The sequence below is a fragment of the Symsagittifera roscoffensis genome, chromosome 3 (genome assembly GCF_963678635.1).
Source record: "Symsagittifera roscoffensis chromosome 3, txSymRosc1.1, whole genome shotgun sequence".
Taxonomy (NCBI): Eukaryota; Metazoa; Xenacoelomorpha; order Acoela; family Convolutidae; genus Symsagittifera; species Symsagittifera roscoffensis.
Window position 1 is genome coordinate 3,046,332 of NC_087064.1, and position 27,835 is coordinate 3,074,166.

Genomic DNA, 27,835 nt, shown 5'->3' on the forward strand with positions numbered 1-27,835 from the left:
GGATTCCGCTAATAGTTTCGGATTCAGCAACAGCTCAATTTAACTATGCGCATGTCTTACTGTTCTATCTTCCACAAATATGGTCGCGGGTTCCGCAATTTCTCCTATTTTTGAAGCAATTTTGAGCGGTACAATGTTTTAGGTATTTGTTTGTGGAATCCAAAACAGTAAAGAGGATGAAAGAAAAGTAGCAATCTTTCGGATTCCGCGATAAATCTGATTATGGCTTGTTGCGGAATCCGCTTACATTGCACAGAATGTACAGTTTGGCCTCGTAATTGAAGGAAATTTTTTGAGTACTTCGAAATGGGCGACCATGCAAAATTTTACAAGATAGCCTATGCTCATCTAGGATGTGGACAAACTTTGTTTCAATTGGTTGAAGCCGAGCAATTGCTTTTCCTTCCTTGTTTTTCGAGGAAAAAATCTTCAAATATATTCATGCTCATCTTTTTTTACGTTTTGACTTTTTAGCGGTTAGAGTTTTCAGTCGATTTGTTTTGAGGTCGAAAGTCTTCCCGTCTGTTGGCTATTTAGACAAAAACTAACCACTAAACCGCCTAAAAATGCTGATCGCAAACCGTCTTGAAATCAATATTACTTAAGTCAAATCATTTTTTTGGACGATAAGCAGTTTTTTTTGAAATTTTTAATTAAACCGCTCTAATGTAGTTCGGAATGGGTGCACTATCTCGACCCGGCCACACCAACAACCCCCCTTTTCGTTTCGGCCATTGAAAATGGGAAGGAACATTGTATTCGGATGGGTTTTTTGTTTTCCTCAAAATCGGTTGCCCTAAAAATCGTCGGAATGGGTCGAGTGATAAACCAAAATGAAGCACTTTTAATTGTGATTTGAACGACATTTAAAAGTTTTTTAAAGGTGTCCCAGTGTCGAGAAAAACTGGTTTAGATATTTTATTTTTAGTTCAGCGGTTGTTGTATGAAAAATCGCTTTTATTTAGACTTTTAGGTTAAAAGCATTTAATTTTACTAAAAAACAAACTAGTTTTGAATGTATAATTTAGTGCTTCCTTGGCGAGAAAGTTTTTCTAAAAATTTTTTAAAATTTTGCGCAAAAAAATAGGAAAAAAATTAAAATTATTTTTCAAATAATTTTTTTTGTTTGGAATTTTTTTTATTGACAAATATTGTCGATTATGCCTAATTCACTATTTTCTACGCGATCGTATAGTTTTCAAATCACATCGCGCTGTAAAAACTACATTAATTTGAACAACATTTATTCGAAGTTTTTATTTTTTATGAATATGGTCGAAGTCGAAACATTGTGCGCTACTTGCACAACAACCGGCTATCATTGCAAAAGTTTTCTCTTTACTTTTAAGTATGCCGTCTATATTTGTCCTTTTTGAATTTAAACGTAAATTATTTTAAGAAATAGTGATGTTTTTGAATCCGAAGGGTCATAATTCTTTATAGAATGAGCGTACTACTGCGCAGTCTGATAGAGCTACTCAGCCGGAGTTGAAGGTAACAGTCTAGTAATGATGTTCGTTCACTTTTGACTCATCAATGAATCATGACTTCACATTCATCCAAAGCCAATTAGTGTCTTGTGAAAATAACTTGTTTTTTTTTCGTTTGCTTAGTTTGTTCATTCTGTTAGTTTCATAGCTTGACAATTTATTTCTGTGAGTTTTCTTTCCGGAAACTATGTATTCCGGTTGTTTCAAGTTGCTGGATGTAAATTTATATGTTAGCAAATTGTTTGGGGGGCTGACGGGTAAACACACCTTTTAAGGAAGTTTTCAGTTTATTCATGACATGAATTGTCTCACATGAATTAAAGAAAAATGCGGTAAAATCTTTTAATAATAGCATGATTTGTTCCGAACTAATGAGTAATAAATTTGACTTCAACAAAGTGACTTTTAAGATATGTTCAACAAATTGTCTTAAATATTTGGCGACCAAAATTGAAAAAGATATCGAAGTCTACAGTAAGTCAACAGGGACAACTCAGCCCCCCCTCAACTTCAAGGCGCAGCCCAGGACCCAACCAGCGGTTCTACCTCAAGTGCCATAGTCAGAGCCCAAGTGCCAATCTACCAAAAGTGCCATAGTCAGAGCCCAAGTGCCGGTCTACCAAGTGCCATAGTCAGAGCCCAAGTGCCGGTCTACCAAGTACCATAGTCAGAGCCCAAGTGCCGGTCTACCAAAAGTGCCATAGTCAGAGCCCAAGTGCCGGTCTACCTCAAGTGCCAAGTCAGGCTAGATCCATTTCAAAAACATTTTTTTTCACATCCATTTTGTGATTATGCTTGAAAACTATAGTCAATCTACAAAACTTCTAGACCAAAAACTGAAAAAAACAGGCCTGAATAAAATTTTCAGTAAATCTCCCCCTCAATCATAAATCATTGTGCTTGTACTTGTCAGCCAAAACCCACACTGTGCTAGATTTTTTAATTGTGCTAAGCTTTCGTACAGTTTTTTTTACGAAATCTACAACCTCCAATGTGAAATCTTAGTGCTGAATTGGTCAATTTGATTTTAATCCTCGGGGTACTAAGGTAGTACCTAAACACAAAAAAAAACAAGGTTCCCACTTATACAAAAAAAATACTGATAGCCAAAACCCGATAGCCAAAACTTTCTAGCCCAAAACTAGCTGCTGCGAATTTTCAAAAGCCTATTTTTCCGAAACGTTTTCTTTAAACCCATATCTAAAAAAGGTTTTACTAGCCACATCTACAAAAGTTTTACAAAAATTTTGAAAGTCTCAAAATTTTTTAACTCATTTGAACTCTTAAAAAAAAGAAGAAAGTTTCACCGCTTAGTCCTTAACCATAATTAAAAAGCTCATAACTGCGTGAGCTGTAGCTCACTTTGTTTAATTCACCACCGGGTTAACCCTCTGGCTGGTTGACTTTAACAAAAAATTAAACGTAACTTATAGTAAAAACCTTGAGAAAGCTCAGAATAAAAGCTTCATTACCGGAACTACTTTGCGATCGCTGCCATCCGAGCTCGTAAACTTTAATACATATTTTCTACTCTTTGTACTACTTTCTTGAATGGCTCCAACAAAGCCGACCTTACAACAGCTACTCAATCAATGGAGACGCCGCTACAGTACTTTCGAGGAGCTTGAGGAAGAAGTAACGAGGCAAATAGCCAACTCAAGCGAAATCGAGTACGTTAAACTCAGTTTTGAGGAGATAACCACTTGTTTTGATCTGCTTGATACGCTCGCAGACGACTTAGCCGCGTTTTCTACTCAGGAAGCACAAGACTGCCTCAACACTGCTTCAACGCTACAAAAACGAAAGTGCGACCTACTAATCAATGTTAGAAAATACGAAAAGGTCTTAACAAACGATGGTTCAGTTTCCACAAGGTCTAACAGCCCACTTAGAGTGCAAGGCACATCTGCAACAGCTAGTGTACCAGTAAGAAGCTCAAATACTACTGAAAACTTGGCCAACAACTTCATCAGTACTACGGCTGCCGACTTCTCAACTTACACATCCACCTACGGCTTGAGTACATTCGACTTAGACGCTCCCCAACGCTACAGTTTCCCACCTCTACCGGGAACCAACAGAGCTATGGATCAGACAGTCAACGGTGTCATCACTACTTCTACAACTGATTTCAGATCAATCTCACCGTCTGCAAACCCGTGTACTTTCAACTTTCGAGCTCCAATACGATACAACTTCTCGCCTCCACCAGTTTCCAATGAAAATCACATTTGGAACGACAACTCAAGACTTGAAGCCCAGATGTCAACTGGCAATAATCGATATGGTCTGCTAACAACTTCAATTGCAAATAGTCCTGCTACTACATCTGAACAGTTCGTTACCAACCACTTTAACGACCATCATAGGACTATCCTACAATCACACGAACAACAACGCAACAGCCTTTTCGATAATGAACAAAGACAAATCACCAACCACACTACCAGTCATCCGACCACTGCCATCAACTACAGTTTGAAAGGATTCAAATTGCCAGATATAAAACTACAAAAGTTTGACGGCAACCCACTGGAGTGGAACAACTGGTTCGAACTCTTCCAGACTGCGATTGGCAACAACCCACGCCTAAGCCCGGTTGAAAAAATAACTTACTTGCAGTCATTATGCACTGATAATGCTAAATCTTTAATAGAGAGCTACGGAACCAATTCTTCTCAGTATGAACAGGCAATACTTGAATTAGTGCGTAGATACGGTAACCCAAAATATGTGGTGTCAGCGTTCATCAGGGAACTTGAAAAATTTGACAAATTGATACTAAGCGAACCACAGGGTTTCATAAGATACGCTGCTTTCCTACGGAAACTAATCCACAACTTCGAACTCAACGGCTACACCGCTGATCTAAATTCTAGTAACCTGACTCGACTTGCTCGATCAAAACTCCCAGTAACTCTACTAATGAAGTGGGAAGAACACTGCGTGCTGCACGATCTCGATTATGCTACACTCAAAGACTGGACGCAGTACCTCAATAACTACTCGCGAGCATGCGAGAACCTGGACATAGACCCGTCGACTCCAAACCAAGCGGGAAGAAATCGCCAACCTATGAAGCAACAACAACCCGACAGCCGACCCAACCAATTTACTTCTATGTCAAGGCAAAACTACGACAAATCTTCAGGCATATCAGCAAGACCAACAACTTTAACATGTCCAATAGATAACCAAGTTCACTACGTTGGAAAATGTCCGGACTTTTTGAAACTTCCCGTAGATCAACGGGCAGAGCTGGTGAAGCAACATAAGCTGTGCTTCAACTGCTTAGGCCAACACAGATTTAGTGAATGCACATCGTCTAAGCGATGTTTCATCAACAACTGCGGAGGGAAACACCATTCAACTCTACACATCGACAAAAAACCGTTTCAAACGCACAACCAAAAATCAAATAACATGCAGCTTGGCACTACAGTAACCAAGCCCTCGGAACAAGCTGAGGATCCAATCCAAAATATAAACAATATCAGAAATCAGTTACAATTTATGCCGGTAACACTGTTTAACAATGGCATCAAACTAGATTGCTACGCCATACTCGACAACTGCAGCAGCTGCTCATATATCCTCAGCAAAACAGCTGAAACACTTCAGTGCAAACCAAGCCAACAACTACAGCTTAGCGTACGAGGTGCTTTCAGTAAGGACAAAGTGTCTTCCTCGCTGGTCCGGCTTAGTATCGGACCACATAACGCTACAAAACCTACTTTCACCCTACAATCAGTCTATTCAGTTGAAGCTCTGAGTTTTGACGCTATCGACGCAAACAACCTTAACAAAACGTGCTCACTCTACAATCACCTTCGACATGTCAACTTTCCTGAACTAGGCGACAACACAGTTCAAATATTGCTTGGCGTAGATGCTTTCTGGAATATAGCGGAGCGCGATATCAGAAAAGGTCCTACAGGCACCCCCTACGCTGTAAAAAACCTACTAGGTTGGACGATCACTGGCCCACTCAACCAGAAATCTAATAGTTCCGGACCAAGCTCACACTCAACTAACTTCATTGACTTAAATGATCAAGAAGACGCTAATCTCACTGAATTAGTGGAAAATTTCTGGAAAGTAGAAGGATCAGGCATCCAGGAAGATAACAAAGCTACATACTCTGATAAAAGCAAACGACAACTAAGATTTATGGAAAAAAGTATTGAGCACGATGGAGATCGCTACAAAATAAATCTGCTCTGGAAAAACGAAATAAAATTGCCAAACAATTATCCGGTAGCTAAAGCTCAACTGCTATCGCTACAAAAACGGCTCAGAAAAGACCCTGAAACCATGCAACTCTATGAGAAATCGCTTACTACCGACCTGGAAAATAACTACGTCAAGCCCGTTACTTTCCAATACCCACAACCTGAATTACTTTGGTACCTCCCACATCACCCTGTAACTAATCTAAACAAGCCCGGAAAGGTACGCAGAGTGGCCAACGCCGCCTCAACGTACAAAGGCGTCTCGCTGAACTCTTGCCTCGAAACTGGACCTGACCTCCTGAACAACATGTTTGGACTTCTACTACGATTCCGGGAAAAACCTGTGGCTGTATCAGCGGATATTGAAGGTATGTTTATGCAAATAGGTATTAAAGATGAAGATCAAAATGCGCTTCGCTTCCTTTGGCCTACTAAAAATGGTATCAAACAATACCAATACACGCGACTTATCTTTGGTGCAAAATGCTCACCATCCATTGCCATCTTTGCGCTTCATCAAACAGCTGCCGATTACTGCATAACCAAACCCAGTATTGCTCAACTGCTTCACAAAAGCTTTTACATGGACGACTTCGTTCACTCGTTCAACACGACACACGAGGCTAGAGACTCTACTACGCAACTAAAATCCTCCCTAAGACAGGGGGGATTCAACCTAACTAAGTTCGTATCTAACACTAATGACGCGATCTACTCCATTGATGGAGGCGAAGTTTCTACTAATGCTACAGTGCATCGTGTTCTGGGTGTCAAATGGGACACAACTGACGATACGATGTTCGTGCAACCAACAACCAAGCTAAATAATACTACATCATCTACACTCCGAACAGTTCTCTCTACAGTAGCAAGAGTTTTCGACCCCTTAGGCATCCTAGCGCCGTTTGTCATAAAACTCAAAATTCTTCTGCAAAACTTGTGGAAGTCTGGTATCTCTTGGGACGAAACTGTGCCCAGTGACTTTGTTCCGATAATTGACAAATGGGTTGACCAATGCAAACAAGTACCCCCTGTTAGACTGCCGCGCTTACTTGGTCCACAGCTGTCACCTAGTGATATACAGCTTCATATTTTCTGCGACGCGTCGCAAGACGCAATGGCTACGTGCATCTACTTCCGAACTGCTTGTAGCTCTGGCATACACGCTATTTTCTTGATTGGCAGAACAAAGGTAGCACCACTGAATCAAGAGAGCATTCCTAAACTGGAATTACAAGCCGACCTTATGGGTGCTCGACTATGCAAGTTCGCTACTGATGAAATGCGATTAAAGCCCCACTCCACTCACTTTTGGACGAATAGCACTACTGTTTTGTCCTGGATCGCTTCACCTGGTAAACTGAAAACTTACTGCGCAAACAGAGTTGGTGAAATACTTACTTTATGCAAAGCCGAACAATGGAAACACATACCTGGTAGACTCAACCCAGCAGACAGTGCTACACGAGGAATTGAACTTAAAGACGTAGCAAAGCTCTGGTTGGATGCACCACAATTTTTACTCAACAATGAGCCTATTTGGGGGACCAACGAAATAATGGAACAAAGTAATGCTACAACGGTTAGCCCCTCAACTACACCCTTAATCGATTCTTCCAGGTTTTCAGATTGGTTTCGATTAGTTCGGGTCACAGCTCGGGTTATAGTTTTTGTCGATACACTTAAGAGAAACGGCAAACGTTCTACCACTATGGAAGACCTAGAAAAAGCTAAGCTCCTCCTTTATCAACAGTCCCAGCAAGAAACCTTTGGTGACACCTACAATCAACTACGAACCAAACAACAAGTTGAAAACAAAGACAAACTGCAACAGCTGTCACCTTTTCTCGACAACGGTGTTATTCGCGCGCGAGGACGACTACGAAACTCACCTTTACCGGACGCAACAAAGTATCCAATAATTCTTAACGCAAAGGACCCAATTGTGCGTATGATGATCGAGAGCGCTCATCGCCGCTGCATGCACCACGGCACTGAGTACATTCGCAACTACCTGCAACAAAGTTTTGTCATCATTGGGCTCCGAAAAACACTCAGACAGATAAGACATAACTGCTTTCTCTGCAGAAGATTCCAAGGCAAAGGGCTACATCCACTCATGGCCGACTTGCCGCCAACTCGTTTCGACGATCCGTCTGACGACCCATTTCCGTTCAAAAACACAGGAATTGACTATATCGGGCCATTCTACATAGCAACAAAGGATACAACTGAAAAAAGCTATATTTGCCTCTTCACATGCCTCTCTACTCGCGCGGTTCACCTGGAATCGACAGACAACCTTACTACGAACAACTGTATAACGGCAATTAGACGTTTTATTGCTAGGAGAGGCACACCTAAGCTTTTAATCTCTGACAACGCTACTTACTTCGTCGGCGCGCATAAACAACTACGCTCAGATTCAATCAATTTCAACGAAACCACCCTAACTGAAACGCTACAAATCCACAATGTTGAATGGCGCCTAAATCCTCCGGCTGCCCCCCATTTTGGCGGCGTGTGGGAGCGACTCGTCTCATTGATAAAACGAGCATTCTTACTAAATCTCGGTTCTGATCGACTATCAAGAGATCTATTTGCTACTATCGTAGCCGAGACCGAGGCAATCCTCAACTCACGTCCGCTAACTCATGTCAGTAGCGACCTTGACGACGACCTTCCACTGACACCCAACCACTTCTTAATGGGTCGTCCATTCGTCTACGCTCCAGCAGCAGCCTTCTACGAAGCATCTACCAGTAAACTGTCCAACAAGTCCTGGAAGCGAGCAAAAGATAGACTTGACAGCTTCTGGAGGCGTCCACTTAAAGAGTACGCTCCGACTCTCATCAGAAGGACTAAATGGACGCAACCCGAGGAACCACTCGAAAAGGATGACCTCGTGTGGATACTTGAGGACTTTACACCAAGAGGCATCTGGCCACTGGGCCGAGTGTTAGAAGTTTTTACCGGCTCGGATGGCATCGCGCGCTCGTGTAAACTGAAAACAGCCCTATGTACTTTAACAAGACCAGCGGTGAAACTTGCCCTCGTAACCCCAAAAAAGAAGATTTAAGACCACTTTAATTGTATTACAACAACAACAACAAAAAAAACTTGGCTCAACTCCTTCCCCTTCGGTTACAAATAAGATCTCCCTCCCCCGAGGATATTCATGACATGAATTGTCTCACATGAATTAAAGAAAAATGCGGTAAAATCTTTTAATAATAGCATGATTTGTTCCGAACTAATGAGTAATAAATTTGACTTCAACAAAGTGACTTTTAAGATATGTTCAACAAATTGTCTTAAATACAGTTGTTACCTAAAAAGCCTTTTGACTCATGGTAGATCTTTTCTGAGGCTAATTTATAAATTATACAAAAAGATAACTTTTAAAATATTTTATGGTACTCTTTTACGATATCCGTTTTCGGCCGACCGGTCCTAAAGTGTTTCTAAAGGCGCCATTTTTTGTTCAAACCCTTCCAAAAAGTGCTCAAAGGCGGCGTTTCTTCAAAATAGAAGCGGCGCAGAAAATATTGTTAAAGTAACGTCTTTATAGTGTTTCGAGAGGGCTCGGAAAATCAAATCGGCAAAATCAAAACTTGAAAAAAATCGACCAGATTTTCGAGTTTTTTTGAAAATATGTCCCCCTCCCCTCCAGAAAATCCTGGATCCACTTTTGGTTACATACAGGGGCGGGGGGCGGACGCCCCTTTCTCAGGGATTCGACCCCTGCCGACCCAAAGGTACTTTTTAGGAAATCCAGTTTCGGCCGACCAACCCTAAATTTTCGCGATTTTTTCGGTCAAAATTTTTCAAAAAATGCCTAAAAATTTCTTTTTGGACTGTTTTTTCAAAGTTTTGCATGCGGCGCAGAACATTTGGCCAAAACATTAGAACCTAAAAAAAGGTCGATAAAATTTTCTAAAATTTTTTGAAAATCCTCCCCCCCTCGAGAAAATCCTAGATCCACCCCTGGTTACATAGCTTCGGATCTGATAAACCCAACTGGTAAATTAAATTACTTTAAATTGTTTCTGTTTTCTTTCAGCTTGAGCGTCTCCTCTTTTTATTTAATTTTCTGTTTTTCTGCAGGGTTGGTTGAACGTGGGGGGACACCAAGTGAGACTTTATTGGGGCTACCCCCAGGAGGACAGACCTCTCGACGAGGACTCCTTCCTCCACAATCCCCCCATACCCGCCACCTGCTCCATCCTCGCAAGACTACTCCCACACTCAGAGGTGAGAACAAAGTTAATCAGTTCATGGCTTATGCAGGAAGCTCCACAGGATCTGTTCTCTCCATTGGACACAAAAACTCAGATTTGGGAGGGTAGTTTTCAAGAAAAGTCAAAAAAGTTGAAGAAAAAATCAAAATTTAGACTGGCGGAAGGGAAGAATGGTAAGTGAAGTTATTCTAAAAGGAAAGATCTTCTCCAGCGATCAATCTATAACGGGCGGATGACCCTTTGGGTGGTGAGGTTGTCGATGCTCTGAGGGGGAGGGGGAAGGGTTTTTCACTGTTTTCGTAAGTGCGGTATTAATCCTGACATCGCATGGGAGGTTTGCGGTTAATTTTTGTGGTCGCAAGCTACGTACCTACGGTCGAAAGTAACTAAACAGTGGTAAAACTATTTTAGTTTATAAAAATTAAGTTTCTTTACTTTATATTACTTTTTTGTTTGATGGTACTACTTTTTTCGAGATCTTCATAAGCGAAATTGAAATGTCACCATAAATCTAGTTCATTAAATTTTCCTGTTTTTAGCGACTCCAGCCAATGCCCGATTACCAAACTGGCTACTATAAGTCAGCTACATGTGAGCCGAACGAATCCGACGTGAGGGTACTGAGTCACTACCTTCGTCACGACCAGTACCCGAGAACCGTCCGAGAGGGAATCGTGCAGTACAAGAAGGTCGAACTAGCTGTAAACCAGAATTTAGACCCGACTACGTTCATCAAGAGCGAGTTGCCCCCACCCCCGCCCGAGGAAGAGGCCCCGAATGAAGAAGGGGAGACTAATAGGGACACGATGGGTGCCCAGACGAAACGAGCACCGGCATCGCGTATTTCAACAGGTATAACAGAATGGTCACCATTTAGGGCATGCTTTAAGTGGATCTATCTAACCCTTTGCCTATCCTCGCTCAAATTTATTTATTATTTCAATGTTTATATTTCACTTATATTTCATTTATTTATAAGTTGAGTACATTTTCTATGAAAGCTTGTATTGTACAAGCAAGCGAAATACATTCTTCTTCTTTTGCTAGGTAACGAATAGAGCCATCAGACGTTTGTAGTTTTTTGACAAGAATCACGGCTCAATTTGTTTTCCAATTTCCATTGCTCTTATTACAAATTATAAAATATCTGCAACAATATTTAAGTATGCAATTACTCTCAAAATCAAGTTGATAAAACACGGAACTGAACTAATATGAGAAGTTTTCAGACAAGAATGAAAAAAAGTTTAAATTGAGTTCGTTTTTTCAGTGACTTCTTTTGTGGGTGATGATGATTTTGTGAACTACGTGGCCGAGAAATTGGACCGAAAACAACTTCCCTCAAACCAGGTAAACAAGTCGTCGTCATCCTCGTCTCGCTCGTCATAACAATTAAATTGATCGCTAAATAATAAAATATGATTTGCCGCAACGAGAGATCCCCTGTTCATTTACGAGGACTTTTTTCCAGATTTACCAAAAACACTCAATGCTGATCATTATTTTTTTGAGGCTATCAAAACTTTTCCGAGAAAATTATTCATGCAAATCAACGTTTGTAATTAACCTGATGATATTTTGAAACTTTGAAAGTTATGCACTCACGATTTGCTACCACTGGGTTTTTAAAACGTCAGTTAAAAGCTGATAGCATTTGAAAATGTTTGGAACGCATGTCGCTTAAAATTAAAGTTACTGTTTATCAATTTCTCGAGGCTGTGAGATTTTCAAGAAAAATCTCAAGAACCATCAAGGCTTTGAAGTTTTTCAAGAAGCTTTAGTGAAATGAAACTTTAAAAAGGACTAAAAGCTCGTCAAAATCAGTCAGGGGAGTGTAAGGACTATCTGACGTGTGGTAGCTACAACTTTGTGTATTTTGACAACAAGTCTGTAATTTAGAAAATCAGGCAAATGTTATGCAAAAAAAATTCATCTAGTTAACAAAAAAGAATTTGTTTAGTAGAGTCCCTGCTCCAAATTGAAGCAGAAATAAGAGAAGATGATAAGCAACTAAGCCCCAAAACCGGAACGAAAAATTGTGTGGTTTCAGGCGCGGTAGGGTAGGGAGATATTGAAAAACTTATGTCATAAATAGTGTCGATAACGTAAAAAAACTTGATAATAACGCAACAAGAAGAAATTTTTTACATGTTGCGAGGAGAATGCAATTGCTCGGAAAGTTTCTCTATCATATAAAGACATAGTGCTGCTCAAAACTAAACTTAAAAGCGTCTGCTTCTACAGTCCTATGAGGAACTGAAAATTTAGGACTTATGTCTTAAATAGTTTCGATAATGTAGAAAAAAACTCAAGAATAACGCAATAAAGAGAAAATTTCTACAATTTGCGAGAGAGAATGCAAATGCTCGAAAAGCGTCTCCACCTTAAACAGACATATTGTTAATCAGAGCAAAAGGAAAACCTCTTGTTCAATTTTTTTCTGCTTTTTCTTCTCTTTTTTAAAAAGCTCTGTTAATAGTCATTGCAAGCAATCATAAAAAAACTCATCACAAGGAACACAAAATTAAAAGATTACGAAATGTAAAAAAAATAACCCAACGGAAGACGTTTATATAGACAATCAAATGCGTTTGTTCTAACACTAGCAAAATCCTTGCTGCTTAAGCTTTCTTTGCTCAAGCAATAAAAGTTTCACATTCAACCAGAACTTTTACTTTGAAACTAGAAACACCAAAAAAGCTGAAAAAGTGTTAGAACCTTTTGTTGAAGAGTCGTACGACATTATTTAATGTGTTCTGAAAACTTTCAGCCTGTGTTTGTGACAACGTATTTTCAAAAATTAATTCAACCCACTTCTAATCACCCTATAGAAAGTGGTAATAATGCTGAACATGGTAATAATGAGTCACTAATATAGAAAATGGTAATCATGCTGAACAATATAGTTTTTTATTGTTCCGACCGTTGAAAACGGCGAGGAGTTTTGTATTTGGGTGTTTTAGTTTTTCCCTCTTGTTTTCTACGCAAAGTCAGGTACCACATATAATCATCAGATTTGTTCGAGTGATATATCATTTTGAAGCCTTTTCAATCTTGATTCGAACGACAGTAAAAATTATCAAAAAAATTTAGCAGTGTTGAGAAATACCGGTTTGAAATTGTTGGTTTTCGGTCCAATTTCGTACATAAATGGCGTGAGCGTGTAGGCTTACAAGCTGAATGACGCCCAATTTAAGGCCTTAAAACTTAGTTTTAAGCATGTACAACTAGTTTTAAGAGTTTTATAGCTTCATTATGGAAACCAAAAAATTCAAAATTTTTCCGCAAAAGTTTTTGAATGATATTTAATTTTTTTTAGTTTTTCCAATTTTTTTTCTTCAAATTTTTTTGTTCAATTTGCCTATATTACTATTCTCCAATATTACTATTGCTAATTGTCTATTATTCCTAAATTATATTTTAACGTCAGATCCTTTTATCACATCAAGCAAAAAAAAACTACACTAAACCGTAGTTTTCTAAAGATTATATACGGTCGGAACGTTCTCTGCTACTTGCACAGTAACCAGTTATCCCTGTTTCTTTATGTGGATGATGCAGTCATATAAACAACTTGTTTAATAAATGATTTAAAAGCAGACCACCAAAAATTCTTAGACGAAACACTAAAATATATTTTGGTTAACAATCATTAAACTAACACTTACAACTGCAAAAACTTTTAATGCAAGTTTTTTTTTCGCAAACATTCAGCTGTTAAATTTCTATAGATCCAACATTCAATAGCAAAAACGGAAAAACTCAAAAATTGTAAGAATCTTGGAAAAATTTTAGATGAAAACCTAACGTTCAAAAATCAATTAATGTCTTTAGAACAAAATAAGCAAGTGCTGTGGGGTTTAATTAGATTCAGAACTATATTGACCAAAAACAGCTTTTTTGTATTTAAAGTTTTGGTTTAGCCAATTTTATAATATGGAATTTTCGTTTACGCATAAACTGATGTAGTAAAGTTGGAATACTTAGATTGACAGCTGAAATGTCCTTTGGAAAGCATAGACTTCAGAAAAAACTTGAATCAATCAACACATAAGCCAACAATACCAATTTTTTACCAATAAAATTTTCATACTTCTGAATTGCTGGAAGTTTTTAGCAAACAGGCGGAGTGAATGCCAATCTAAAACAGTATAAACAAATACTGTAGATTATTTTTAAAAAATATATCAAGAGCTGCTCCAATACACGCAAACTCAGCATCTTAGCACTCAATTGCTGCTAGAACTCGTCTTCTGTGTTCCCTGAACCTACAGAAATTATTTTAAAAACATCAAAAATCAGGAACAAAATTTTGACAACAATTTTTTGAAGTTTGTTTTTGGTAGACCACCTAACTCTACTTCTGCCAAACAATAAAACTTTTCCCTTTCTATCTTTTGTGAACAAATTGGTTTTTCTACCCACGTATTTTCCCCTAGCTATAAGTTTATTAAAAAAATTTCGATTCTCGCTCTCAGATGACTGTCTTATGGCGGTTTCTCAAGTGATGTTTTCGAAAAAAGTCTTCATTTCTAACAAGTGTAATGACTTCACTTGGAAAGCTTTTTTTTGTAAATGTTTTCTTAGGCCACCCCCAACTTCGTCAATCTTCAGGACTGTCTGGATTATGACCTCGGATCGGGAATGTTTGTCAAGGTCGAGCAGGCATTCGGACTGCTATGTGAGCATAAATTAGCGTACTCATAGTCATAAATATCCTATCCTGTTCATGATAAACATCCTGCTTTTTATTCGCACACAACATTTTTTCCTCCTTTATCCTGCGTTGTTGTTTTTACCCAAAATTACTTGGCGTTTGGCGATCTCAAAAACATTCGGCAAGTTTGAAATTCAATTTTTCAAAAAAATTTTCTCAATTTTTTTCTCGACCAGTTTTGATGTTTTGATCCTGGCAGGTTTTTCAAAAACGCACTTGCCGCAAAGACATTTTGCCAAATTTGGGACTATTTAGCGTTCTAAGAGACATCGAAAGCTCAGTTTTGTTGAGCTAAAAAGGCCGGCTCTGACCCTCATGAAAACAAATGTAAGGACTCGGAAGGCTATAAAAATTAGGAAAACCTTGTTGCAAACTGGTCCGGAAAGCCAAATTTGTTCCAGAAATTTTGTTGCAGAAATCCAAATTTATCTTGCAGATAAGCTTACATACTTTTGAAATTTACTTACTTATCCAAATTTTGTTGCATAAATCTACTACTCCTTGAATATGCTTTGATTAATATTAAGACCATTTATCCACGGGCGAAAAGACCAACACAAGAGCTGTACAGCTCATCGCGGCTAACCGCTGTTGTCCCCTGTTTATTTCTGGGACAAATTTGGGTTTCTGGATCAGTTTGCAACAAGTTTTTCAAATTTTTATAGCCCTAATAAGCTGCTTGTTTTTGTAGCAAACAACTTGTACTGCTTGTTTTTGTAGCAAACAACTTGTACTGCAGTTGCTTTGTGCGCATCAACCAGGGTAACAAGACGGCGGCGTGGGGCAAGTCGGCCGAGGGATTCGGGAGCGAGTACAAGTTCATCGTGAACAGACACGACTACCAGTCTCTTCAGGCATCGCCCAGATGGACAGACAAAGCATATGTATGTTGGAAAAACAATTGTGGTTTCTGCGATTCGCAGAGGATCTATCAAAGGCTATCCAGCCTGTCTAAGCATATTCCGTTTCTTTTATTTCCCCATATTCCAGACTGAGTTAATTTGTTCAGCGAAGCTTTTTCCGCGACTCAAGGCCATTTTTTGCGTCTAGAACTTTCACGTGGTACCACTATTGCAGCCAAATTAGGTCAGGCTGTGGTAGACCTGAAGATTGAGGTCAGGTGAGAGCTCGTCCTCGCACACTATGATTGGCATGGCAGGGGATCGATTACGACACAAAAATCTCAGACCTTCTTAATCATCTTCATTCAATTTTAAACCAATTCATTGAGAATATGAGAGCATCTAGAGCAAATTACTCCAGCAGCGGGGCAAAAAAAATAGTTTTCATTGCTAATTTGGCTCTGAAAACTTAGCCAAAGCCTCCTTGAATCAAATAATATTTTTTTTAATTGAAACAAAAATTCTGAAAACAATCTATCTGAAAAAAAATTGAATTGTGTGTTTTTCGAAGAAATTGTACCGATAGTTTTTTTTTATTCAGCAAACATGACTGCCAGTCGGAACTATCTGTCGTACTTGCACTGCGGCCAGCTAATTTCTCTTCTATTATTAAAACGCTTAGTGAGTTTCTTTTGAGTACATACGAATTTTCTTTTTCATCAATTTATACTCATATGGGTTAAATTCAGTTTTTGAAGACTATAAATTAAATTTGACTTCAGAAAGTGAATCCCTACTACGATGTCAATTCCTGCATCCTGGTGCAAGTCCTCGCGATGGACGCCAAGTACGTCGGAGATCCGGAAGTGACCAAACCTGGACTCGTTTTCCCCCCAGAGGGCAAAGAGACTCTGACTCTGCTGCCTGAACACCGGATGGGCTGGACGGCCCTCAATCTGTTCAAACGCAACTCAGTCAACGCCGGAGTTCATTTTCTACCTGTGTTCGATGAACAGCCTTCGCCGGTTGGTGGTACTAGTCTTGAAGAGTTTTCCATCTTGTTGCTTTCAATTTATTTATTTATTTTTCCTTTCGAAGGTGCGGTAATTATAATTATGGTTAGGATAGTTTTTATTTGAGACGGTTTACCCACAAGGGGAAAGGACCAACATACGAGCTGCTCAGCTCTTCACGGAGAACCGCTGCTCAAGAATTACATGCTCAAGAATTACATGCTCAAGAATTACAAGCGAAAAGGAAACAGCAGATAGATTTTCTCATTTTTCAGCCATCGGCATTCAATCTTTAGTTAAATGAAGTTTTTGCAAAAGGGCCAGAGAGTTCAAATTGAGGTCAGTTTTCTTAAAACAAAACTATGAAAAATATGCAAGATGATTTCAAAAAGTTCGAAAGAAAATAACATTTCTTGCGAATTGTGCTAGCACAATTTTTGGAGCCAAAAGATGCCTCTTCTTTCCAAAATTTGCGAGAAAAGTAGTTTGATATTGATTTAGATCAAGTTTTGGTCCAGAGTTTTTGCGAAGTGGGCGTATTTAAAAATAATAAAACCCGAAGTTATGCCGACAGTTTTTGCTCAACCAAATTAAAATTTTAGTCGACTTCCGGGCAAAACGCTGAAAATACCTTATTAAGACTAAAGCTTACTATGCCACGAACAAATATTTGAAAAATGGGGCTAAAACTACGTTTTTGAGCGCTCACTGGAAATTTTTGACCAAAAAACTGCACTACCATCTTCTAAGTCCGAAGGCGCCTTTAGAAAATTATAAGAGTCAGTCGGCCAAAATTTTTATTGTGACCTCTGGGAGATAATGAGGAAAACGAATTCTTTAGAAAAGGGTGTCGAAATCAAACAAAACTAGACGTCTCTGATTTAGATTTAACCGATATAAGTTGGCCTAAAATGGGATCGATCTATCTAATACTTTTTACCGCCCCTCCCCTTCCCATTCTGATTGGTCGAAAAGAATTTTTGACCAATCACAATGCAGCAAAGCTCGAAGTTTAAATACTGCGCTCTAGAGCTAACTTACAGCTTTTGTTTATAGGGGTGGCAATTCTGTAGTAGATACCACAGAGGGGGGGGGTAATAGATCCCTAACATGATATATGCGTCCTTTTATCAAAATTCTACATGTGCTATTTTTTGCTTTTTTTGGGTAACTGTTTTTTTTTGTTTAACAGTTTTTTGTTTGTGTAACTGTTTGTTTGATTTTGTGTAAATGTTTGTTTGTTTTTGCGTGAGGCAGGAGTTTGTGCGGGACGTGATGCAGATGCCTGTGGTGGATGCGATGATAAAGGCCATCAAAGAGGGAACCCAAAAACTAAGCGTCAGTCCCAGTCAAATTAATCACTCCTGTCAATTCTAATTGATGAAATAATTCCAAATAACTCACTACTTTCATGATTTATTCTCATAACTGATACGAAAGTTAACTCAAAAAACACAGCTTTTTGATTATTTTCCTTAAAAAACCCAACATATAACTATGATATTTTAAAATTATATGTTGATTTGATAGCAACATTTTGCATCAATTATTCTAATTGTTTTCAGAGACTGGCTGCTTCTATTACCATCAAACTATATGACGGCAACTTCGTTAACGAATCGGATTCATATCCCCTAGCAGAGGTACGAATGAGTCTCAAATATTTTTCGATTGACCTCGCAATAGAAGAAAATATCGAATATGAAGAAACTTAAACAGACATTCGAGTTTTGACATTCGTTAGACATTCGAGTTTTTGCCTTATAACTTATTAAAAGGTGAAAGGGTTTTCCAAACAGTAGTTTTTGTAATACTTTGTTGAAATTTGTTCATGGGCACACAAAATCATTTCGATCTTCCAGTTAGTAGTGCAAAAATCTTTTTTTTTGGTACAGGAAAAAAGGGGCGCACAAATTTTTTTTTTCAGAGTTTTTTTCTGTGTTTAATATCAGGAGAGAAGTTTACTGAAGAAGATAGCGACCGCTGGCAAAATAAGCCAGAAGAGGTTTCTGGAGACTCGCGAAGTGTCAGTTGGTAAGAGCTATTCTGCCCTGGTGCTGGCCACGATGCAGAGTAAGTACCAGAAGAGGGGGGCACAGGGGGAGAAATACAAGAAGGCGGAACACTACTACGAGATGGCCATGTCAGACACCTTCTTCAATTTACTCGTTAGTATCAATCGGTGGTATACGAACCAGCCGAAGTGTCAACCAGCCGAAAATACATTTGTGTTATATAATAGTTATGTAACAATTATGTAACAGTTACGATAGTTATGCACATTTCATTCTCATGATTAAATTTTCGGCTGGTCTATTTACTCCAGCACTACCCCGCCCGTTGAATGTCCGAATTTAGATTTACGAAAGCCTATTAAATTTGATGAAATTATTTGGAAATTTATGACTCAAATCTACTTTGTTAATTTCTTTCATTTCTCCATTGCAAAAAAAACACACCCCCCCTTCCACCCGGACCAAGTTATCATTGCCCCTAGAATTGTTCTCAGCCCAAAAATAACAGAAACGTTACATCTATTTCTTAAGCAACACAGCCTTAAAACAGCTGAACAGCTGGTCAGTTTGGTCCTTTCGCTCATTAATAAATGGCCAACAAATGGTCTTCAACAATCAATTGGCTGTTGTTATTTTATGCTGAAAATTGCCAAATATGGCGCTAAAAAAGAACCTTGCACTTTTTAAGTTTCGTGAAGAGCGAATAATTGAAGTGAAGACTTAAGTTTTTTGAATTTCAGCGTCAAATCGAATCGGGTAAAATAGCCCGAATTCAACAGGAAGATGAAGAAATTTGAATCGGTAATCTTTTTAAACTGCGTGAAGCATGGTGTTGTTTCTAAAAAGATAATTTATAGTCTCTTTGAGTTTCATTTTTATGGAGCATGCGTTGTGGTCATTTTTATATCATCTGATCTCAAACTTTTGGCTATGTACTTTTTTATCAACGAATGTGCACTTGTTCATCAACATGCAACTGTCCACACAGATGTCGAAAACCTATTTTTCACTCATTTTACCACGTAAGTAATTCTTCTAAAGTCTAATTAACCAAAAAAAATTCTGCATATAGGGTTCAACTATAAAGCCTTAGAAATTTGAAAATACTTCTATCTCAAAAGATTGCTAAAGACGCAGCAGGGGGCGGATCTAGGATTTTCTCGAAGGGGGGCGGGGGTGGATTTTGTCGACCTTTTTTAGATTTTTTAGAATTGATTTTTCGAGCTCTCCCAAAGCACTGTTTTGTTCCTATTTTGAAAAAACAGGCCAAAAAAGGCGTTTTAGGCACTTTTTTGAAAACTTTGACCAAAAAATCGCGTTGTTTCGGCGCGCGCTCCTCCCTCAAATTTAGTATATATTGGCGCCGAAGGCGCCTTTAAAAAACTTTTAGGGCCCATCACCAAAAATGGGTATTGGAAAATAGTATAAAGGGGGGACCCTTTGGGTCGGCAGGTGGTCGAATCCCTGAGGGGGGAGGAGTCCGCCCCCCCTCTAAATCCGCCCCTTGAGACTCAGCATTTACTGCAAATTTATGCATGGTAGGGAGCCGAGTGTCTACCAAAAACGCGATATTGAGTCGTTACTTTCAAAGACATTGCCCTACGCAGCGTTTTGAAGCATTGTGTCCTAAAATTTTATCAGCCTGTTTTTCGAGATTTCGAAAATCAATTTAAACTCTCCTGAGTAAAAATACATTAGGCACCCAAAAATAAAACACCCCGGTGGGAGCGGCGGATTTTTTAGAAACAAAACCAATTTTAACCTATTTTCTGACCAAGAAAATTTTTTTACGAGCTCTCACAAAGAAAGCGCCATAAAAACCTTATTTAACCAAAAATTTCCTCGCAGAAGGCAAATTTTTGAAATAAAATCTGGCGAAATTTGCTTTTTCCGGCTCGTACCTCCTAAAACTTAAAACGTTTGTACTCCGAAGGCAATTTTAGACGAAACATTGTTTGATTGTGTGGAAAAAGACGTCATAAATTAGTACCAAAGGATAAAAAACCGCCACTGGTCTTAACGAAGAGTTGAAAAAGACCGCTTCGTGTTATCCAACAGATCAAATTTTTACTGAATTAATTTGCTTATTGTTCCGACTTTCGATACGAGAGTAACGGAATATTTGTGCTCGGGGTGGGTTTTTTTTTCTTCAGACAAATTTCGACTTTTTAACTAGCCATTTTTGACGGAATATTTTTAGATCATTCAAAAGCTATTGCTGTCCTGAGCTCAAATTTGAAAACATATTTCACCTGTGATCATTTTTCGTAAAGTTATGAGGGTTTAAAGATTGCCATTTTGACCAATTTGGGACAATTAACGCGGGGTATGTTTCGCGCTATTAACGCGTAAGCGGAGAATTAATCCGTCTTGAAATCGTTCCAATTTGGTTGAGAGAAGCTTATTTGCCAAAATTTGTTACAACGAGCGAAATCTATCCTTTTGTTCTTTATATGGCGTGTGGGGGGATGATTTTCATGAAAAAATTCAAATTTTAGAAATTTTTTTTCATTTTGTTTTATTTAATTTAATTTTTTAATTTTTTTTTACTGCTCCATAAACGTTAAAAGGCAGTCAGAACTTTCAGGGCTTTGTCCTGAGACGAGCAGTCTTGTTTTTTTTCCAGTGGAAAGTTTTTCTAATCTGACGTTGGTTTTATTGGCTATACACAAAAGACCAAGTTATCAAAAGTTAAGTTACCACAACGGTTATTTTTTTAAAGAACTTGCAGTAACATATGAAAAATAATATCAATCCAACGGATTTTGAAATTTGTTTTATTCCATGTAGTTTTGAAATGCTATAATCTAAAAATTGAATTTGTTGTTCCAATTTTTGATACGAAAGTAACGAAATATTTGTGCTCGGGGTGGGTTTTTTTTCTTCAGACAAATTTCGACTTTTTAACTAGCCATTTTTGACGGAATTTTTAAATATCATTCGAAAACTATTGTTGTCATGAGCTCAAATTTGAAAAGATATTTCACCTCTGAACCTTTTTCGTAAAGTTATGGGGGTTTAAAGATTGCCATTTTGGCCAATTTGGGACAATTAACGCGCGATTTAATTCGCGCTATTAACGCGTAAGCGGAGAATTAATCCGTCTTGAAATCGTTCCAATTTGGTTGAGAGAAGCTTATTTGCCAACATTTGTTACAAGGACCGAAATCTATCCTTTTGTTCTTTATATGGCGTGTGGGGGGATGATTTTCATGAAAAAATTCAAATTTTAGGAATTTTTTTTTCATTTTGTTTTATTTAATTTAATTTTTTAATTTATTTTTACTGCTCCATAAACGTTAAAAGGCAGTCAGAACTTTCAGGGCTTTGCCCTGATACGAGCAGTCTTGTTTTTTTCCAGTGGAAAGTTTTTCTAATCTGACGTTGGTTTTATTGGCTATACACAAAAGACCAAGTTATCAAAAGTTAACTTACCACAACGGTTATTTTTTTTAAGAACTTCCAGTAACATATGAAAAATAATATCAATCCAACGGATTTTGAAATTTGTTTTATTCCATGTAGTTTTGAAATGCTATAATCTAAAAATTGAATTTGTTGTTCCGATTTTTGATACGAAAGTAACGAAATATTTGTGCTCGGGGTGGGTTTTTTTTTCTTCAGACAAATTTCGACTTTTTAACTAGCCATTTTTGACGGAATTTTTAAAAATCATTCGAAAACTATTGTTGTCTTGAGCTCAAATTTGAAAAGATATTTCACCTCTGAACATTTTTCGTAAAGTTATGGGGGTTTAAAGATTGCCATTTTGGCCAATTTGGGACAATTAACGCGCGATATATTTCGCGCTATTAACGCGTAAGCGGAGAATTAATCCGTCTTGAAATCGTTCCAATTTGGTTGAGAGAAGCTTATTTGCCAAAATTTGTTACAAGGAGCGAAATCTATCCTTTTATTCTTTATATGGCGTGTGGGGGGATGATTTTCATGAAAAAATTCAAATTTTAGAAATTTTTTTTTTCTTTTTGTTTTATTTGATTTAATTTTTTAATTTTTTTTACTGCTCCATAAACGTTAAAAGGCAGTCAGAACTTTCAGGGCTTTGCCCTGATACGAGCAGTCTTGTTTTTTTTCCAGTGGAAAATTTTTCTAATCTGACGTTGGTTTTATTGGCTATACACAAAAGACCAAGTTATCAAAAGTTAAGTTACCACAACGGTTATTTTTTTAAAGAACTTCCAGTAACATATGAAAAATAATATCAATCCAACGGATTTTGAAATTTGTTTTATTCCATGCAGTTTTGAAATGCTATAATCTAAAAATTGAATTTGTTGTTCCGATTTTTGATACGAAAGTAACGAAATATTTGTGCTCGGGGTGGGTTTTTTTTCTTCAGACAAATTTCGACTTTTTAACTAGCCATTTTTGACGGAATTTTTAAATATCATTCGAAAACGATTGTTGACTTGAGCTCAAATTTGAAAAGATATTTCACCTCTGAACATTTTTCGTAAAGTTATGGGGGTTTAAAGATTGCCATTTTGGCCAATTTGGGACAATTAACGCGCGATATATTTCGCGCTATTAACGCGTAAGCGGAGAATTAATCCGTCTTGAAATCGTTCCAATTTGGTTGAGAGAAGCTTATTTGCCATAATTTGTTACAAGGAGCGAAATCTATCCTTTTGTACTTTATTTGGCGTGTGAGGGGATGTTTTTCATAAAAAAATTCAAATTTTAGAAAAAAAAAATTCATTTTGTTTTATTTCATTGAATTTTTTAATGTTATTACTGCTCCATAAACCTCAAAAGGCAGTCGGGACATTCAGGGCTTCGCCCTGATACGAGCAGTCTTGTTTGTTTTTATGCACAAAATTTCTGCCTTTCGCGTAAATTTAATTGTTGAATGTGAAATTAGGTGTTTGATGTCAGTTAAGTTAGAAGTTTGATGAGATTGAAACTTTTCTTACCAAAAAGAAGCTGCTTAGCCGTGAATCGTAAGAAAGTTTCAAGCATTTGGTTCATTCATAAAGACTACCTTGAAATTAAAACAAGGGGCTCAAATTTAGCGCAATTGAGATACGATATGCATCCCTAATAAAAATTCATGGTTAATTTCTTTCTATTTTTAAAACAATTTACGTTTCGTGAGTAACAAGTAGCAAAAAGTTGGAACGTTTAAATAAAATTCTTAAAAATTATTCCTCGATTTCAGGAAAACTCATTTTGCAGTTGATTTTTTGATTTTTCGGTCGAATTTTAAACAACTCTATCTGAAAATATATCTTTTGCACGCTTTTTAAAAAAGTTCAGTTTTTAAAAATGTTTTTGTTTGCTTCAACTTTTGGCAAATCTCTATCATATTTATCTTTTTTTTGCTTTTCTAACTGATTTTGTTAATTTCTACAATTTTTCAAGTTCTATTCATATATATTCTTTTTATGTCAATATCTACTTCGATCAATTTGGAACAGAAAATATGATAGTCATACGCATTCAGTTTAAGCTCATCCGAAACCTTTTGATAAAACTCAAAACAGCACAATAATTTTTAAAAGTTTTTCTCTTATGTTAAAAACGATGGCATAGAAAGGTATTTTTCTTCTTTTCAGGAAGATCAGATGATGGAGGCTGCGATGAGTCCTTTTGACAAGCCGATGGCTGAGGACCAATTCGACCCACAGTCACTCTTCTACGATTTCGGCTAAATTATCTCAAGTCTATTATAGAAAAAAAACTGTGCTAGTAGCAAAACAAGCCATACATTAAAAAACGACTATTTCCACTTTCCCACCACATTTCGAAATTTCCAATCTCAGTTGTTTTACGTGTTCTAATGGCTAAATTTGCAATGTTAAGATTCGAAGTATGAAGAATAAATATATGAAGGTGACAATGTTGAATTGGTTTTCAAAAATGAAACTCAAATGTGTGTGTGGTGGGGAGATTGAAAATTGGAATTTGAAATGTTGGGCCATGAAGTAAACTCTGAAAATTAAAATTTTCGTAAACTCTTTTCCTGCAACCCAGCAATTGATGCTTAAATACAGTGATAATTTAATCCCGCTACAAAAAATTGCATTGCAATCAAAGAGATTTATCGCCGTTTTATTTTCATTTTTTTTTGCTAAATAAACTGAAACATGAGCAAGCATTTTTCAAATTTACTGGTGCGTTTAATGAGTGCAATTCTGCTGTTATGCTAATTGAGAGGCGTAGAAACCAGCCAAAATAGAAACCATCTTTCCTATAAATTATTAACACGAAATGAACTCTTATATAATTACGCTTGCGATAAGCAAGCGTAATCTAATCGGAATATTGATTTTTTTCGGGCAAACAACTTATTTAACAGAATCATTTGAATCACTCTGTATCTTGGTTCATAATAATTTCAAATTTCAAAGTGTCTTCCGCGCAGCTAGTCTGGAGGTAACGAATAAGCCTGCGACAGCAAAGATTTTGTGTTCGAATCTGAGCAGAGTCCATTTTTTGAAACGGGAAATATTCCGTTACAAAAAATTGTCCGCTTATTGTTCGTCTGATTATGTTTTTGTCGGCTTAATTTTCACATCTAAAAATGTTTTTGCTGTATGCAGTTTTCATTGTAGTTGCTTTTAATGTCTTCTTTTAATCCTGCAGTTTGTAATTCTACTAACCTTGACTTCGTATAGATATTTTTTTCGCTTGAAAATTTTTTCGGCCCAAATGATTTCAGCTTATATCTGATCAACATCCTAACCTAATTTGGGTCGTTTGTGTGAACCAATTTTTTCATGGTTTTTTTTCGCACAAAACATTAAAATATTATTATAGAATTTATATTTTGAAGTTTTTCAGGGCAAAAAAAAATATTTTTGATCAATAATTGATATTGAGTTTTCCTTAAACTGTCTCAAATATGTTTTTGGACGTATCTTTTGCAAGCAAAACATCATTACAGACAACATTTGGAGGTTTTCTGAACATTTTTGCTTCTTCTTTGGACTTATTGGCTTTCCTTTCATGTCTGCTAGCTTGCAATGCTGTTTTTGTGGTATCGCTTTGCCTCTGTGTCTTCAATGTTGAACCCTAACATCTTTCAGGTTCCTTTTTAAATAGCCTATGGGTAATGCCGTTGCCTCTGCCTCTTAAATTTGGAATCCGCGGCTCGGCCGGACCTTGTTTTGTTTAGTTTTTATGCAATTTAAAAAAATTGGTTAAAATTAAAATGTCGGACTTTCATTTGCCTACTCAATTTTCGTCAGCTAACTTGCCCTATCACAGATTTTGCTTGTTCTGTAGCAATTTTCATTGCGAGTACAAGTGTTGTTCTATCTAGTATCAGGGGAAAACTTGAAAGTTTTGATTTTTTTCATAAAATCATTTTTTCGGCTCAACTTGTGCCTGCTCAAAGATTGTCCGCTTTGTTGCTACAGTAGTGCAAGTGTTGTTCATCGTAGTCTCAAATGGGACTTACAACTTAAAGATTTTTTACAAATACTTTTTTTTGGCATCAATCTGTGTCTGCTCAAGATTGTCGACTTCGTTCACTCTTTTCAAGTTTTGTGCCTTGCTAAATTTATATCCAAATTTTAGTAATTTTTGCCTGGAATGAATTTCTATCGAAACATCGAAAAATTCGAATTTTTGATACACCTACTTTTGTATTTTTTCATAATTTTAAAAAAAACTGACTTTTGTTTTTTTAAAGCTCTTGTTGCATCGCAAGTGATGCGAAGCTTAATTTTGCATCAATGTAAAAATTTAAGAATTAACAAAATTCAACAGAAAAGAACACATTGAAAAGAAGTAATTTTAAGGGGCGCGATTGAAGCTATGATAAAACCCGGGTTGAGGCGTTCTAGTCATGTTTCGACCGTTGCGACCTAAAATAGCTAAATTTCAATTAATTCGACCAAAGAGGGCTGTTTCAACGGATTCGACACAAATCGACCATGTTTCAACCGACATGACCCAATCAACTTATGTTGCGACCTACTTGACCGAAGAAAATGAAATCTGTGTTCGATTCAAGAGGGCTATATTTTGACCGAATCGACCACATTTGGCTATGTTTCGACCGACTCAACTGAAGCAAAAATGAGTTCATTTGTGTTCGACCCAATCGTGCTACGTTTCGACCACCCCGACTCAATTTTACTATGTTTCGAACTTTTAATTTATGCAAGTCAAAAGTTGATCAGCTTTGATGTTTTTCACCACTAACTAGTATAGTAGAAACTTGACTCCTTGAGTTCGACTGTTTTGAGACTCTGTTTAGACCATGCTTTGACCCCACTTTGTGTTCGACTATGTTTCTACTACATATTGTGTTCGGCTATGTTTTGACTACACTTTGTATTAGACTTTTTGTTCGACTATGTTTCGACCACACTTTGTGTTCGGCTATGTTTCGACTACACATTATATTAGACTTTTGTTCCAATATTTTTCGACCACACTGTGTTTGGCTATGTTTTGACTACACATTGTATAAGACTTTTTTAAACTCAATTAGTCATGTAGAAAAAATAATTTCTTCTGAAAATGTTTTAATTTAAAGATTTGAGAAACATTATACAAAGTCAATAGATTTTGAGAAACAGTATTTTTTCTTACATAAAATAAGAAATTCATTTTCGCATTTTTAAAAATTATCTCTCAATAATTAATCAAAAACAATTATTTTGTTTTAAATACTAAATGACCGTTTTTGATGAGAAACTTTGAGTCCAATTCTAAGATTGGCTCAACATGTCCAACGTAATACTTCCGTGAAAAAACTAACAGATCTGTATTTGTGTCGCTTTTTCCTCGCTTCGAAACCCACTTCAACCCAGCTCTAGCTTTTGAATAAGATTGTGCAAATAATTTCGGCCCAATTTTAAGGCTTGATTTGGATTTTTGTTTTTCAACGGGAGCATTTTTTTTCGGGTGTTTTTATTTTTTCCCCTAGCAACAGATACCACCAATCATCGTCGTGTGATATATCATAATAAAACTGTTTTAGTCGAGTGCTGAACAACATTAAAAAACCGGTTTCACTTTTTTGATATTCATCTAAATTCGAGCGAATAATAGGCTTATATTTTTTATTTTCTAAAACTAACTATTATTTGTTTTTGCCAAAGCAATTTAGTTGTCAAGAATATTTTTAGCGCCTTGTTAGTAAAAATTTAAGAACGATCAAAAAAACTTTGCAAAACTTGAAAAAGTTTTGAAAAATTTATCTGAACTTTTTTGATTTTCCAAATTTAATATAATTCATGTAAAAAAAATTTTCTCAACGCCCCAAACTGATTAGCAAGCATGTGCATGATATAGCGCGCTCTCGGGAGC

At 37.2% G+C, this 27,835-nt stretch overlaps 2 protein-coding genes across 3 annotated transcripts in view; one reads left to right on the forward strand and one right to left on the reverse strand.

The window, feature by feature from the left end:
- LOC134842848 (EKC/KEOPS complex subunit Tp53rkb-like) overlaps nt 1–27,835 on the reverse strand; it is a 391,122-nt gene that overhangs the window by 198,720 nt on the left and 164,567 nt on the right. The gene's annotated exons all lie outside the window — the stretch shown is intronic.
- On the forward strand, nt 1,444–24,364 carry LOC134841321 (uncharacterized; the record flags this gene model as incomplete). The annotated part of the gene is given in 11 exon segments (XM_063857225.1): nt 1,444–1,494; nt 9,830–9,976; nt 10,503–10,815; nt 11,234–11,313; nt 14,551–14,644; nt 15,401–15,564; nt 16,305–16,547; nt 17,793–17,873; nt 18,101–18,178; nt 18,488–18,703; nt 24,127–24,364. Coding segments are annotated over 11 exon segments (1,563 nt in total), but the record flags the coding sequence as incomplete, so codon positions are not given.